The sequence below is a fragment of the Nerophis lumbriciformis genome, linkage group LG07 (assembly GCF_033978685.3).
Source record: "Nerophis lumbriciformis linkage group LG07, RoL_Nlum_v2.1, whole genome shotgun sequence".
Taxonomy (NCBI): Eukaryota; Metazoa; Chordata; class Actinopteri; order Syngnathiformes; family Syngnathidae; genus Nerophis; species Nerophis lumbriciformis.
Genome location: NC_084554.2, coordinates 18,058,299 through 18,076,107, shown reverse-complemented (window position 1 = coordinate 18,076,107; position 17,809 = coordinate 18,058,299). Strand labels below are relative to the sequence as shown.

The following is a 17,809-nucleotide window of genomic DNA, read 5'->3' as shown; positions in this document are numbered from 1 at the left end:
CATGATGTTCTGCCACATTATCAAGTAGGTCTCCATAAAAAAAAGTCTGGGAAACGCTTGTGTATGCGGCACATGTGTTTATTTTAGAAACAGATGGGAAATGATAATGACTTAATTATACATTTCAAGCCAACAAGGCGGTTTGTTTCTCATCTCCATCTGTCACTGTACATTTTTATGCAGGTACAAAAACTTCCATTAAACAATCCGTTTAATGGTTTTATGATGATATTAAAAGCTTTCATAAAAAGGGATACATAACCCACAAGCCATGTTATGCCGTCCTGTTTTCCTATGATGGACCTGTCTTGTTAGTTTCACAGTCGGTCACACAGCCAAGAGATCTATGGGTTTCAATATCTGTCAGTGCATCCCTTTGTGCAGTTAGCATGTCCACATCTCAAAAACATGCATGATCAGCTAATTTGAGACTTTGAATAGTATGTCCTGTGAGTGACAGGTGACCAGTCCAGGGTGTACTCCACCTCTTGCCCAGAGTCCATGGTATAGAAAATGAATGACGGATTACCAATTGGAGTGGGAGGATAAATCCAAAAGTCGATACTCGAGATGTCCGAAAATATTGGCCTGCTAATATTATCGGCCGGTAAATGCATTAAAATGTAATATCGGAAATTATCGGTATGGTTTTTGTTATTATCGATATCCTTTTTTTTATTTTTATTAAATCAACATAAAAAACACAAGATACACTTACAATTAGTGCACCAACCCAAAAAACAAAAAACATCCCTCCCACTCATTCACACAAAGGGGTTGTTTCTTTCTGTTATTAATATTCTGGTTCTTACATTATATATCAATATATATATCAATACAGTCTGCAAATGATACAGTCCATAAGCACACATGATTGTGCGTGCTGCTGGTCCACTAATAGTACTAAACTTTAACAATTAATTTTACTCATTTTCATTAATTACTAGATTCTATGTAACTGTTTTTATATTGTTTTACTTTCTTTTTTATTGAAAAAATGTTTTTAATTTATTTATCTTATTTTATTTTATTTTTTAAAAAGCAGTGACGTGCGGTCACTAGAGGCAGGTGAGGCGGGGCCTCACCTGCCATCATGGAAAGAAAAAAAACGTAAAAAGAAAAAAAAATTATTAAATTGTTATATGTATCCAGTGATTATACTATAAAGTTATTTTACGTTTAACTTCACCGGTTTTAGATTATTTTTATTCAAAATCGCTGAATTTTCACATTTGCCGTTCAAATACTGAGAAGAGACGGTGCGGTGATCAGCAGCCAGTTGAGGCACGTCACTCAATTGTGCCTCACCATGGATTGTGGACTCGACTAACTGCTGGCCTTCTGTGCAGTGAGACCGTATTGCTATATGAATTATATTACACATTTCCATAGTTTAGTTAGCTGAGATATATAATGTACAGTGTATTTTGTCAACAACTGTATGTGTGCAACGTATTTCTTGTGCTGAGCAATCATAAAACTGCTGCGAAGACGCACTGGCTGAGGCTCGCGTAATCCCGCCTCCTGGTGCCGGTTATTGCACCTCCGCCGCAGACTGCACCCCCCGACGGGAGCGCCACACCAACCAAAGCCCAAACCCAAACCCTCCACGTGCAAGACCGAATCCACCCAAAAAAAGTCACTTAAAAAGAAGCCAAAAAGTGCAAAAACAACAATTCTCGCGCCGGAGGAGCCGTGAACGACTGCAGGGACACAACATTAGGTACACCTGCAGACTGCAGCACGGATTTCATATTTCATTCATTCACAACTCCTCCAACACGAACACCACTGTTCCCGCACTTATAAGTAAAGGTAAGACCATAATAAAGTTTTTTTTATTAAATGTGCTTTTTTGTGTGCTACAGTTTGTATGTGTAAAGTTAAATTTAAGTTAAAGTAGCAATGATTGTCACACACACTAGGTGTGGTGAAATTTGTCCTCTGCATTTGACCCATCCTCTTGCTCACCCCCTGGGATGTGAGGGGAGCAGTGGGCAGCAGCGGCGCCGCACCCGGGAATAATTGTTGGTGATTTAACCCCCAATTCCAAGCCTTGATGCTGAGTGCCAAGCAGGGAAGAATGCTGGTATGAGCTTTTAAACATAACCCGTTAACTGCTGCCAATCAAATGGTGAATAAGATACTCTTTAGGGTTCATATGTTTGTAAATCTGACTGTGATGAAGTCAGTGCCTCACCAGTCATGAACCTCACCGCACGTCACTGTTAAAAAGTACCTTATCTTCACCATGCCTGGTTGTCCAATTTAGGCATAATATTGTGTTAATTCCACGACTGCATATATCGGTTGATATCGGTATCGGTTGATATCGGTATCAGTAATTAAAGAGTTGGACAATATCGGAATATTGGATATCGGCAAAAAGCCATTATCGGACATCCCTAGTCGATACCAAGAGTAATATCAGAACCAGATTGGTATTAGCTTGATAAGATAGATCTTTAGCAGTTATGGTGTATGTTTTTAGTTCTTGTTTCAAATATCCATGTTTTTTTGTGTCGCTTGTGTATGTATTTATTTGGGCAGTCAAAAAATGCATTAAATCAAATAAAGTTTTCATTTTCATTAACATACACCTCTCTGTAGGCCTGGGCGAAATATCCATTTTATCCATATATTGGAATTTTTTTGTTATGGAGTTTTTTGTTGCAGACGATTTTAAGAATAAAAAAATTGTTTTTTCATCTTTTTCATGCTTTTTGACCAGCAGGAGCTTCCGTAAACTGCACCGTCCTCTTACTTCCTGAGCAGCACGAGCAAAACATAGCCTATGCATATGCTAACGAGAGCAAGACGTTTGTTCCAAAGAAAAGAAAAGTGTTGCCAGTACTTTGGTTTTGCGTCAACGGGTGTGGAACAAAATACCACACACGACAAAGTTTATTTAAAGGGGAACATTATCACCAGACCTATGTAAGCGTCAGTATATACCTTGATGTTGCAGAAAAAAGACCATATATTTTTTAACCGATTTCCGAACTCTAAATGGGTGAATTTTGGCGAATTAAACGCCTTTCTAATATTCGCTCTCGGAGCGATGACGTCACAACGTGGCGTCACATCGGGAAGCAATCCGCCATTTTCTCAAACACCGAGTCAAATCAGCTGTTATTTTCCGTTTTTTCGACTGTTTTCCGTACCTTGGAGACATCATGCCTCGTCGGTGTGTTGTCGGAGGGTGTAACAACACGAACAGGGACGGATTCAAGTTGCACCAGTGGCCCAAAGATGCGAAAGTGGCAAGAAATTGGACGTTTGTTCCGCACACTTTACAGACGAAAGCTATGCTACAACAGAGATGGCAAGAATGTGTGGATATCCTGCGACACTCAAAGCAGATGCATTTCCAACGATAAAGTCAAAGAAATCTGCCACAAGACCCCCATTGAATCTGCCGGAGTGTGTGAGCAATTCAGGGACAAAGGACCTCGGTAGCACGGCAAGCAATGGCGGCAGTTTGTTCCCGCAGACGAGCGAACTAAACCCCCTATCGACCCTAGCTTCCCTGGCCTGCTGACATCAACTCCAGAACTGGACAGATCAGCTTTCAGGAAAAGAGCGTGGATGAGGGTATGTCTACAGAATATATTAATTGATGAAAATTGGGCTGTCTGCACTCTCAAAGTGCATGTTGTTGCCAAATGTATTTCATATGCTGTAAACCGGCTTCACGGTGGCAGAGGGGTTAGTGCATCTGCCTCACAATACGAAGGTCCTGAGTAGTCTTGGGTTCAATCCCGGGCTCGGGATCTTTCTGTGTGGAGTTTGCATGTTCTCCCCGTGACTGCGTGGGTTCCCTCCGGGTACTCCGGCTTCCTCCCACCTCCAAAGACATGCACCTGGGGATAAGTTGATTGGCAACACTAAATTGGCCCTAGTGTGTGAATGTGAGTGTGAATGTTGTCTGTCTATCTGTGTTGGCCCTGTGATGAGGTGGCGACTTGTCCAGGGTGTACCCCGCCTTCCGCCCGATTGTCGCTGAGATAGGCTCCAGCGCCCCCCGCGACCCCAATGGGAATAAGCGGTAGAAAATGGATGGATGGATGGATGCTGTAAACCTAGTTCATAGTTGTTAGTTTCCTTTAATGCCAAACAAACACATACCAATCGTTGGTTAGAAGGCAATCGCCGAATTCGTCCTCGCTTTCTCTCGTGTCGCTGGCTGTCGTGTCGCTGGCTGTCGTGTCGTTTTCGCTTGCATACGGTTCAAACCGATATGGCTCAATAGCTTCAGTTTCTTCTTCAATTTCGTTTTTCGCTACCTGCCTCCACACTACAACCATCCGTTTCAATACATTCGTAATCTGTTGAATTGTTTAAGCCGCTGAAATCCGAGTCTGAATCCGAGCTAATGTCGCTAAAGCTTGCTGTTCTTTCCGCCATGTTTGTTTGTGTTGGCTTCACTATGTGACGTCACAGAAAATGGACGGGTGGTTAAAATCAGGCACTTTGAAGCTTTTTTTCGGGATATTGCGTGATGGGTAAAATTTTGAAAAAAACTTCGAAAAATATAATAAGCCACTGGGAACTGATTTTTAATGGTTTTAACAGTTCTGAAATTGTGATAATGTTCCCCTTTAAAAAGGACAGCAGCACAAAAAACTTCATTTCAGGAACTAAAACTAAAGGTCGAGTGCGGGAAATACACTTCTTGCCAACAAAACCGCAAACAAACAAAGGGCTAAAAATCAGTTTACCATGGAGAAATAATTAACCCAAGGTATGTATGATGATAAAATGTATGATGAGAAAGAAGCACAATGCACAGAGCAATCACTAAAGCAGTCACTCTGCACACCGCCAGCCGCCAAAATGTGTGAATGCAAAAGCCTTTGTTTATCCACTTACTGAGACAAACTATAGTCCTCCATGTGTTACTTGATTTGGATACAATGTATAATACTACGTTTTTATTTACAGAAGTATTTTATTCAAGACAGAAGTTTTAAGTTTGCACTTCCTTTATCAATATGCAGTGTTACATTTTTGTAAACAGAAATATTTTAATCAAGACCGAAGTGGCGAAGTTGGTAGAGTGGCCGTGCCAGCAATCGGAGGGTTGCTGGTTACTGGGGTTCAATCCCCACCTTCTACCATCCTTGTCACGTCCGTTGTGTCCTTGGGCAAGACACTTCACCCTTGCTCCTGATGGGTGCTGGTTAGCGCCTTGCATGGCAGCTCCCGCCATCAGTGTGTGAATGTGTGTGTGAATGGGTGAATGTGGAAATACTGTCAAAGCGCTTTGAGTACCTTGAACGTAGAAAAGCGATATACAAGTATAACCCATTTATCATTTATCATTTAAGTATTGATTCCCAGAGGAAGCTCAAAATGTAGTTATTTGAAAAATCTATTAGTTTTTGATCAAATAAACACAAAACTTGTTTTGAATTATCTCTGTAATTTGTATTCAATGGTTTCTTTAAAACGTAAGGGGGGGGGGGGGGGGGATCGGGAAATATATCGTAAATTTAATTTTTTGTGAAAAATGTTGATATTTTATTTTTAGGGCATATAGTGTGGGACAACCTCTCTGTTAGGATGCTAAAGAAAAAATAGCAGACAGGCAAGATGGAGCAAGATGAGCTATTATGTCCAAACAACAAGTATAGGTATGAATGCCAAAATTACCGGCTGTCCTCTTCAACAAAACCTAACCATTAGGACCATGAGACCTCAGAGAAACAGTTTGACACCAAACATGTTCATTTTAAGTTTTATGAAACTTATTGTTAAAGTTCCATCCATCCATCCATCTTCTTCCGCTTATCCGAGGTCGGGTCGCGGGGGCAGCAGCCTAAGCAGGGAAGCCCAGACTTCCCTCTCCCCAGCCACTTCATCCAGCTCTTCCTGTGGGACCCCAAGGCGTTCCCAGGCCAGCCGGGAGACATAGTCTTCCCAACGTGTCCTGGGTCTTCCCCGCGGCCTCCTACCGGTCGGACGTGCCCTAAACACCTCCCTAGGGAGGCGCTCGGGTGGCATCCTGATCAGATGCCCGAACCACCTCATCTGGCTCCTCTCGATGTGGAGGTGCAGTGGCTTTACTTTGAGCTCCTCCCGGATGGCAGAGCTTCTCACCCTATCTCTAAGGGAGAGCACCGCCACCCGGCGGAGGAAACTCATTTCGGCCGCTTGTACCCGTGATCTTGTCCTTTCGGTCATAACCCAAAGCTCATGACCATAGGTGAGGATGGGAACGTAGATCGACCGGTAAATTGAGAGCTTTGCCTTCCGGCTCAGCTCCTTCTTCACCACAACGGATCGATACAGCGTCCGCATTACTGAAGACGCCACACCGATCCGCCTGTCAATCTCACGATCCACTCTTCCCTCACTCGTGGACAAGACTCCGAGGTACTTGAACTCCTCCACTTGGGGCAAGATCTCCTCCCCAACCCGGAGATGGCACTCCACCCTTTTCCGGGCGAGAACCATGGACTCGGACTTGGAGGTGCTGATTCTCATCCCAGTCGCTTCACACTCAGCTGCGAACCGATCCAGTGAGAGCTGAAGATCCTGGCCAGATGAAGCCATCAGGACCACATCATCTGCAAAAAGCAGAGACCTAATCCTGCAGCCACCAAACCAGATCCCCTCAACGCCTTGACTGCGCCTAGAAATTCTGTCCATAAAAGTTATGAACAGAATCGGTGACAAAGGGCAGCCTTGGCGGAGTCCAACCCTCACTGGAAACGTGTCCGACTTACTGCCGGCAATGCGGACCAAGCTCTGGCACTGATCATACAGGGAGCGGACTGCCACAATCAGACAGTCCGATACCCCATACTCTCTGAGCACTCCCCACAGGACTTCCCGAGGGACACGGTCGAATGCCTTCTCCAAGTCCACAAAACACATGTAGACTGGTTGGGCAAACTCCCATGCACCCTCAAGGACCCTGCTGAGAGTATAGAGCTGGTCCACAGTTCCACGACCAGGACGAAAACCACACTGTTCCTCCTGAATCCGAGGTTCGACTATCCGGCGTGGCCTCCTCTCCAGTACACCTGAATAGACCTTACCGGGAAGGCTGAGGAGTGTGATCCCACGATAGTTAGAACACACCCTCCGGTTCCCCTTCTTAAAGAGAGGAACCACCACCCCGGTCTGCCAATCCAGTGGTACCGCCCCCGATGTCCACGCGATGCTGCAGAGTCTTGTCAACCAAGACAGCCCCACAGCATCCAGAGCCTAAAGGAACTCCGGGCGGATCTCATCTACTCCCGGGGCCTTGCCACCGAGGAGCTTTTTAACTACCTCAGCAACCTCAGCCCCAGAAATAGGAGAGCCCACCACAGACTCCCCAGGCACTGCTTCCTCATAGGAAGACGTGTTGGTGGGATTGAGGAGGTCTTCGAAGTATTCCCTCCACCGATCCACAACATCCGCAGTCGAGGTCAGCAGAACACCATCCTCGCCATACACGGTGATGATAGTGCACTGCTTCCCCTTCCTGAGGCGGCGGATGGTGGTCCAGAATTGCTTCGAAGCCGTCCGGAAGTCGTTTTCCATGGCCTCACCGAACTCCTCCCATGTTCGAGTTTTTGCCTCTGCGACCGCTGAAGCCGCACACCGCTTGGCCTGTCGGTACCTGTCCGCTGCCTCAGGAGTCCTATGAGCCAAAAGAACCCGATAGGACTCCTTCTTCAGCTTGACGGCATCCCTCACCGCCGGTGTCCACCAACGGGTTCTAGGATTACCGCCACGACAAGCACCAACTACCTTGCGGCCACAGCTCCAATCAGCCGCCTCGACAATAGAGGCGCGGAACATGGTCCATTCGGACTCAATGTCCAGCACCTCCCTCGTGACATGTTCAAAGTTCTTCCGGAGGTGGGAATTGAAACTCTCTCTGACAGGAGACTCTGCCAGACGTTCCCAGCAAACCCTCACAATGCGTTTGGGCCTGCCAGGTCTGTCCGGCATCCTCCCCCACCATCGCAGCCAACTCACCACCAGGTGGTGATCGGTAGAAAGCTCCGCCCCTCTCTTCACCCGAGTGTCCAAAACATGAGGCCGCAAATTCGATGACACAACTACAAAGTCGATCATGGAACTGCGGCCTAGGGTGTCCTGGTGCCAAGTGCACATATGGACACCCTTATGTTTGAACATGGTGTTCGTTATGGACAATCTGTGACGGGCACAAAAGTCCAATAACAAAACACCGCTCGGGTTCAGATCCGGGCAGCCATTCTTCCCGATCACGCCTCTCCAGGTTTCACTGTCACTGCCAACATGAGCATTGAAGTCCCCCAGTAGAACGAGGGAATCACCCGGGGGAGCACTCTCAAGTACTCCCTCGAGTGAATCCAGAAAGGGTGGGTACTCTGAGCTGCGGTTTGGCGCGTAAGCGCAAACCACAGTCAGGACCCGTTCCCCCACCCGAAGGCGGAGGGAAGCTACCCTCTCGTCCACCGGGTTGAACTCCAACGTACAGGCTCTGAGCCGGGGCGAAACAAGAATTCCCACCCCAGCCCGTCGCCTCTCACTGCCGGCAACGCCAGAGTGTAAGAGAGTCCAGCCCCTCTCGAGAGAACTGGTTCCAGAGCCCTTGCTGTGCGTCGAAGTGAGTCCGACTATATCTAGCCGGAACTTCTCCACCTCGCGCACTAGCTCAGGCTCCTTCCCCCCCAGCGAGGTGACGTTCCACGTCCCAAGAGCTAGCTTCTGTAGCCGAGGATCGGACCGCCAAGTGCCCTGCCCTCGGCTGCCGCCCAGCTCACATCGCACCCGACCTCTATGACCCCTACTATGGGTGGTGAGCCCATTGGAGGGGGGACCCACGTTGCCTCTTCGGGCTGTGCCCGGCCGGGCCCCATGGGGACAGGCCCGGCCACCAGGCGCTCGTCATCGTGCCCCACCTCCGGGCCTGGCTCCAGAGGGGGGCCCCGGTGACCCGCGTCCGGGCAAGGGAAATCTGGGTTCCTTGTTTGTTTTCTTCATAGTGGTCTTCGAGCTGCTCTTTGTCTGATCCCTCACCTAGGACCAGTTTGTCTTGGGAGACCCTACCAGAGGGCATAAAGCCCCCGGACAACATAGCTCCTAGGATCATTGGGACACGCAAACTCCTCTACCACGTTAAGGTGGCAGCTCAGAGAGGAGTATTGTTAAAGTTGTATTTTTTTATCATTTCATTTGTGTTTTTTAATACATAAAGAAATGGAGTGAGTGACCAAGTGGCCAAGTTAGTTTAGTGATAGTGCTTTTCCTGTCAACATCAAGAGGGCAAGTAAAGACCAAACCAGCGTGAGTCAGCTGTTGTCGGATTCTGGCCAAAATGTCAGATAAGGCACTACAAAAGCAGCAGGATTCATTTTGAAACGCACCTCAACACAAAAAAGGTGGTGGCAAGAAGGTTAGGGGATTCTAGCACCATGCCAATGGATGGACAGCTTTCACAATTGAATCAATATATTACCAATTCACACATGGAAATTGATATCGGTACCCAACAGTTCACATTTTTGGTACTTTTGTGTATTCCAAATTCTGAATGTGTTTTATTTCTAACGTCAAGACCCCCCGCTCGTTTTGTGTGAAGAAATGCATATAAAATATAAGTTAATGAATGACAGGGGACTTCATAAGGAATCTGTATTCCTAGGACGTCTTTAAAACAGGAAGTGAATGCGTGTGCCGTCACATAAACCAAAAGTGAAACATACAAATCCCGTTTTGCCTTTATAATAATAATTTAAAAAACACTTTGAAACCCTAACAAATCAAAACGGAAGACACAAATATTTTAACACTCAAATAAAAATATGTATCTTAAGAAGCCAGAACAATATTTAAGGCTTCTTCTGCAAAGAAAGCACATTGTTAGTCTATTTATTGTATTTTATTTCGTTAAATAAACTTGGTTAAAAGATTTTCAGTGTGTGTATTAGTACTTTTTGAGAACATTCAACAATATTGTCCTAATAACTGTGATCATTTTGGTCACAATAACCATGATATGAAATGTTCATATTGCTAAATCCATAGATTTGATATAATACTATTCTGTGACACCAGTCCTGGAGGACAAGTTATTACACCAAGGTAACAAAAAGGAGATGATCACACTACCGCCTGAACAATGGTTTGTTATTCTTGTTGACAATTCTCAATTGAAACTAATGTTATTGTCAGAACACCATAAGTATAACTCATATACTGTGTGGTTGAGTACCTATAAAGATCAAATTAAATATCAAGCACAGCCTCAGTAGCATACACATTTTGTTCAAGTGTCTTATTCACTTTCAATGCCACGAAATCCGACCCTTAATCCTGGTCTATTTCCATGAGCCATTTGTATTTGAAATACAAAACCCAAAACCAGTGAAGTTGGCACGTTGTGTAAATCGTAAATAAAAACAGAATACAATGATTTGCAAATCCTTTTCAACTTATATTCAATTGAATAGACTGCAAAGACAAGATACTTAAACGTTTGAACTGGAAAACGTTGTTATTTTTTGCAAAAATTAGCTCATTGGAATTTGATGCCTGCAACATGTTTCAAAAAAACTGGTACAAATGGCAAAAAAAGACTAAGAAACTTGAGGAATGCTCATCAAACACTTATTTGGAACATTCCACAGGTGAACAGGCTAACTGGAAACAGGTGGGTGCCATGATTGGGTATAAAAGCAGCTTCCATGAAATGCTCAGTCATTCACAAACAAGGATGGGGCGAGGGTCACCACTTTGTGAACAAATGCGTGAGCAAATTGTCCAACAGTTTAAGAACAACATTTCTCAACGAGTTATTGCGAGGAATTTAGGGATTTCACCATCTACGGTCCGTAATATCATCAAAAGTTTCAGAGAATCTGGAGAAATCCCTGCACGTAAGCGATAATATTATGGATCTTCGATCCCTCAGGCGGTACTGCATCAAAAAGCGACATCAGTGTGTAAAGGATATCATCACATTTCAGAAAACCACTGTCAGTAACTACAGTTAGTCGCTACATCTGTAAGTGCAAGTTAAAACACTACTATGCAAAGCGCAGGCCATTTATCAACAACACCCAGAAACGTTGCCAACTTTACTGGGCCCGCACTCATCTAAGATGGACTGATGAAAAGTGGAAATGTGTTCTGTGGTCTGACGAGTCCACATTTCAAATTGTTTTTGGAAACTGTGGACGTCGTGTCCTCCGGAACAAAGAGGAAAAGAACCATCCGGATTGTTACAGGCACAAAGTTCAAAAGCTAGCATCTGTGATGGTATGGGGGTGTATTAGTGCCCAAGGCATGGGTAACTTACACATCTGTGAAGGCACCATTAACGCTGAAAGGTACATACAGGTAAAAATGCCCCTGTGCCAACTTTTTTGCAATGTGTTGATGCCATTAAATTCCAAGTTAACGATTATTTGCAAAAAAAAATTAAGTTTCTCAGTTTGAACATTAAATATCTTGTCTTTGCAGTCTATTCAATTGAATATAAGTTGAAAGGGATTTGTAAATCATTGTATTCAGTTTTTATTTACGAATTACACAACGTGCCAACTTCACTGGTTTTGGGTTTTGTACAACTTTGCTAATAAATGACAAATCTTCATTGACAAATCATGCTTATCACCAGTATATGTGTGTGTGTGTGTGTGTGTGTGCGCGCACGTGTGCGTAGAAGAATCTTACCTCAAAGGTATATTCCTTGTCCATTCTGGCCCTCGAGATACACTTGAGCACAATTCCCTCTATATGCACTGCTACAACAAAACAGAAGAGTAATACACAACTTAAAGTATTAATTGATTGAGTATTGATTGATTATAAATCAGGAATAAACATTGAAGCAGGGTGAATGTAAAAGTGCAAGAATCTTGATTCAGAAGGTTGATTCAATTGGCGATTAAGAATGTAGATCCATAATACAGTGATTAAAATAATACATGAGCAAAATGTGCTTACAGCAGCAGAACAATCATTTTGAATGAATAACAAATCCTTATATCTAAAACATACAAAAAAGGAGGGAAATTGTATAAGCCTTTGAACGTAACTTGCATTTGTATTCATTTTAAATAGTAAAATATTTTGATGGATGTCATTTACAGTACATTCAGTATATTTTAATTATCGGTAAAAATTAAGTCCAGCTAAAATGTAAGATGGACCAAAATTTTTTCTAACAACATTTGGACCTAAAATATAAATCACTATATTTATTTTCCTAAGACAAACAAATTATGGTTGAAATAATACAATTGTTGTGAATTATATATTTATTTGTAAAGTTAATTTAGAGTTTTTATGGTATTGGTATAATTAAATAACATTGGATAACTTTTTCACTTCCGATATTATACCGATATCAGAGCTTTGAGTATTGGCTGATACTGATGGCAGGAATCATACAGGTACATACTTTTACTATTTTGCAGTGTGGAATGTGAAAAAAGGTTTCATCAAGTGAAATGACTCAAACAGAGAACAATGGTAGGTATAAAAACGTTTTTACCAATTATTAACCGTCTGGAATTAACATATTTTGTCTTTAGGTTGAGGTGGAGTGTGATTGTTTTTGGGGGGACATCTAGTAGTCACAATAATTCATGAAGTTATGCTCTCATGATGCAGTATGTTGAATGATGTGGACACGTTTGTTACGGGATAATTCCTTAAACGCTTCTGCCTTGGAGACGTCATATGTGTAAATCCTTAAAGGTCCTAAACATACACAGATTGCAACTATAATTATTTGATACTTGTTATGTTGACAAATATGCTGTTTTAGACTGCAATATTGTTCAATGAAGGACAATTTTTATGTATGACTACTTTGTGTGCTTAGTTAGCTTTTGTGTAGCTGCTAGCTCCTAGGAGCCTGTAGCATACCATCTTTACCTTTTATAAATGACAATACAAGAGGTGACCAACCTTGTTTGTTTTTTTGGCAGACAAATTAGATGTTAAGTGGCTATCCAGCTTTGCACAAGTAAACACACTGCAGAACTGCTTGTATCAGAGATTATATCACACATTTTACATGCTATCACATATAATCCCATACTTGCTTTTTTGTTAATATCAGACCAACAGAACACCGACTGATATGGACAGAAAGGGTTAGTTTATGCTGTTTAAGGCTTGTGCTAATTGTCATAATCTTAAAGTTAAAGGTGAAGCTGCCAGTGGGGATGATAAAACAGCGAGTTAATTTCTGAGGGCTAAAAGTTAGGAATTGTTCTTAATTTATTACAGTTTTATTTCATTAATTTGAATTTTTTTATCAGGTTCGGGAATCTTTGGTAACCTCAGGGAATCTTTGGTCACCTCAACGATTTGATTATGATTCAAGAGCTGTTATATGATTATGAAACAGTTATTGATGCATATGTATTAGAGATGTCCGATAATATCGGACTGCCGATATTATCGGCCGATAAATGCTTTAAAATGTAATATCGGAGCGCCAATAAACCTTAAAGGCACTGCCTTTGCGTGCCGGCCCAGTCACATAATATCTACGGCTTTTCACACACACAAGTGAATGCAAGGCATACTTGGGTCAACAGCCATACAGGTCACACTGAGGGTGGCCGTATAAGCAACTTTAACACTGTAACAAATATGCGCCACACTGTTAACCCACACCAAACAAGAATGACAAACACATTTCGGGAGAACATCCGCACCGTAACACAACATAAACGCAACAGAACAAATACCCAGAACCCATTGCAGCACTAACTCTTCCGGGACGCTACAATATACACCCCACGCTACCCCCCACCCCACCTCAACCCCCCCCCCCCCCCCCCCCCCCCAACCCCGCCCACCTCAACCTCCTCATGCTCTCTCAGGGAGAGCATGTCCCAAATTCCAAGCTGCTGTTTTGAGGCATGTTCAAAAAAATAATGCACTTTGTGACTTCAAAAATAAATATGGCAGTGCCACGTTGGCACTTTTTTCCATAACTTGAGTTGGTTTATTTTGGAAAACCTTGTTACATTGTTTAATGCATCCAGCGGGGCATCACAACAAAATTAGGCATAATAATGTGTTAATTCCACGACTGTATATATCGGTATCGGTTGATATCGGAATCGGTAATTAAGAGTTGGACAATATCGGATATCGGCAAAAAAGCCATTATCGGACATCTCTAATATTTATTTTATGTATATTGATGCATGTTTTCAACAACTTTTCTTTTTGTCTCACTGCATAAGCATCAATCACTTGCAATTGAAAAACAAAAAAACATTGCATTTGTAATAAAACACAAGAGTTTAATTATTTTTGCCATTTCACAGTTAAAATTTTGCAGCTTAACTCCATGATGTCTTTTCTGCCCAAAGGTCATAAATTAAGTCTTACTTATGGCATACATATTACAGTACAGTGTTTGCTTTATTTTCCATTATTATGTTGTGGTAATCACAATAGGTAAACACCTAAAGGGGTTTCTGCTTCTGGGTTAAGAGGAACTTTTTTTTTCCAATGCTGATGTAACCATTGTGTTGTTCATGTTAAGTAGATAGTAAAACTGCTGATGCATTCCAGTAACACATCGCCACATTGGTGAGCTTTTGACGTGAGCAATGTCGAACAACAAAAATGTCCGAATCACAATGCATCTAAGAATTGGATATTTTACCCCTTACTAGTTTTTTTTTCTGCATTTTATGTCCTTCATGTGTTCTTTGTACTGTGAGAGTGACTTAAGAGTTAACCTCAGTATTAGTTCCAACAGTAGCTAGCTGTGTTATTACTCACCTTCTCTTTTTATCGCCCGGCGCCTGGAGCGTCGGTTTTGACAAGGAGGATGGGAGTCTGCACATTCTCCCAAAGTCAGAGGTGAAGATGCCAGATAATCACCTTCCTGGCCCGACAGCTCCTTGTGTTAAAAACGGACAATAGTTAATTAAATCACTTACAGTATGTATCTCCTACCAACCACATGGATTAAACACATCTTTATTTTGACTGTATAATAAGAGTCAATCTATTTTTTTCAATTACGAAAATGAATGTGGTTATCAAATATTAACTGGTGAGTGTGCACTGTACACATTTAGAAAAGTACTGACTGATTGAAATATTCTATTTGAGAGGCTAGAGGAGTCCATTTGCAGCCTGCAGCTAATTTTTTAATGGCCTGCGGAACATTCTAAAAATAATATTACAAAAAAACTCATAAAAGAGCATACAGGTGAAATGGAATGAGAAAAACATTTGCAGTGTTGATTCTAATAACACAAAGCTGCCATGCAGGCTGTTTTTTCTTTAAAACTGTCATGGCTCAAAAAGTAATAATGAATCAAAATCAATATTGTTCATGAATTATTGACCCATTGAAGGCTCCAATTACTTCACATTAAATATTTTACTGGGGGGAAAATATTCCACTTTGTGTGTTTGCCATATTTTTTTTTACAAAAAGGGCATAAAACAAACTGACAAAAAACCTTTAAAATAAATAAAACAATCATAAAAAGCTTATATCGACAGATATGAAGTTGATCTAAAGATTTAAGCGTTGAAAATAAAAATAAAATAATGTAAGACTTATTTTTAACTCTTTTATGTGTTAGGCCCTTCTGGATCCCTGAGAATTTGAGTAGGATTAAAAAAAACTGTCATTGTTCACAAAATAATCCAGCCATCCATCCATTTTCTACCATATTGAATCAAAATAAAAGTTTTTGCCATAAAAAACAGGGCTATAACAAAAAAGGCATACAACGATACAAAAATAATAATTTCTTATATCGACAGATAGATCTGAAGTTGATCAAGAGATTTAAGCGCTGTAAACAAAAATGATATACATTATTGTTAACATTTTTAAGACTGAGACCCCTTTGGATGCCCGAAACCAAACTTTAAAAAAATTATTTTGAAAAATATAGTTTTGAAAAGGAAAACATCAAAACGACCCCTGCATGCTTTTTGTGGCCCGGGAAAAAGTTTGGAGATCCCTGCTGTACATTATTATTGGTAGTGGTACATTTAGGGCATGATTTACTAAAAGATTGCGTGTACTAAAACATGTGCAAACCTCATAACACACGCAAAGCTGTTCTACTAAGCGTGTTCAAAGTGGACTGTGTCTGATAAGTGAGCAGAATAAGGCCTGCAATCCATTTTGCATCCGTCTTCATTAATATGCAAAATGCTATAGTCAAAAAACGCCCACAATACTGGGAAGAGAAGATGCAAATATAATTATTTAGCACACGCAATCACCGTTTTGTGAGAATTATTTATTTAGCATTTTATTTAGCACGTGTCTGAAGGATGTGCAAACAGACAGTTCCACAAATGGCTGCAGGATCAGTGTTTGCGATGCACAGACAGACGAGAATCCTCTGTTGTACGTGTGTGTCTCAACATTTTGGACGGTCAGAAATAAAAAAATATTAGACATATCGTCTATTCGGGAATTTACTTAAGAATGACTTAAGGGGCTGATTAAAACTAATTTAATTGATGCGTAATGTTGTCTGTGTTTTTTTATCAAGGAAATATATTACTATAGAAAAGATGTCTTTTATTATGCATAGGGATGATACTCGAAACCGGTTTTCCCGGTTGTTCGATAAGAAAAGAACCGACTCCTTGGACTCGAATCCCTTTTTGAGAACTGGTACCCGTTATCGAGACCACTATAGTAAAGAAAAAGAGTTGGTTCTTTATTCGAATCCCTGGGAACGAATCCCGTCCCGACCAGAAATGCCCCTTGAGACACGTAGCTCAGTCATTAGGCGCAGATAGCGAAAGCAGGAAAAACAATGGACCGGAAAAAGCGCTCCAAGGTGTAATAAAGTTCAAAACAAAAAGATATAATCCAATGAATAACTTTACTGAGAGATTTGAGCAGGGTACAAACACATGACGAACACTTTTACGACCAACCGGAAACATAGCAACCAGGCTAGCAACGCACCTCGTTTACGGCAGCTGTCGCAACGTTCTTAAAGCAACCGCAGCACATACATATATATATACAACATATATGACATGATCTCCCTTTTTTAACTTTTGTTTTTCTTTCCTTGTAAACAAAACAAAATCACACTGTGTATGTGTTGTCTGTCTAATTATAAATAATGCAGACGAGGCGTGTTGGCTGAGTTCTTGACGTTTACTTTCACAGCGTGCTCATAACCTCATTCTTAGCTGCCGGCTGGCGACATGCAACAACACTTTTCGGGGCTACCGCGCATGCTCGTCACTCCCGTTGCATGCTGGGTAGTTTAGTTGTTATATTCCCTAGCTCATAACATCACATATTTCCCCCTATAAAGAAATAATGTTAACTCAATAAAGTGTATTTCTTTTTTTAGCTTTAACTTTTCATTTTTTAGCATTGTAACCACATTTCCAAACAACTTTTCTCCTCATAGAATTTTCTTTCAATAAAGAAATAAAGTGCAACAATGTCAAAGCATCATAACAAACAGTTATGTCAAATAGCAGCAGAAGTGCACTTTTTGGAGAGCTGTATTATTTTAAGTTTTGTGCCCAAGGGACTGATTTTATTCAACACTATATTATTATTTATACACCTATAGTGATCACAGAGACAGGTTGTTTTTGTGTTACTGTATATATTTGTTTTTCTGAAAAATCCCACTTAATATACTTTGGGTAACAACAGTCAATATTTATTTATTTTATTTTATTTTTTTAGGGGGGTAACAGTCAATATTTATTTATTTTCTAGATTTTATTTTTTTCTTATATAATAAAAGTGAGCTTTTGTTAAACCAAATGTTGTGTGTTTTTTTCCATATACAACAACCTATCTGGACTCGATAAGAGAATCGATAAG

General features: G+C 41.5%; 1 protein-coding gene across 2 annotated transcripts in view; it reads right to left on the bottom strand.

Annotated features, from left to right (window-relative positions):
• The window catches only part of zcchc2 (zinc finger, CCHC domain containing 2), a 57,541-nt gene that overhangs the window by 33,372 nt on the left and 6,360 nt on the right, over positions 1-17,809 (bottom strand). Inside the window, exons 2-3 of one of the 2 annotated variants that reach the window (XM_061965741.2) lie at positions 14,749-14,869; positions 11,665-11,732 (exon numbers count right to left, since the gene is read on the bottom strand). In XM_061965741.2, coding sequence (XP_061821725.2) covers positions 11,665-11,732; positions 14,749-14,869 — 189 coding nt within the window. Of the gene's footprint in view, positions 1-11,664; positions 11,736-14,748; positions 14,870-17,809 lie in introns of both variants that reach the window. The other variant, XM_061965740.2, reaches the window with a different exon arrangement.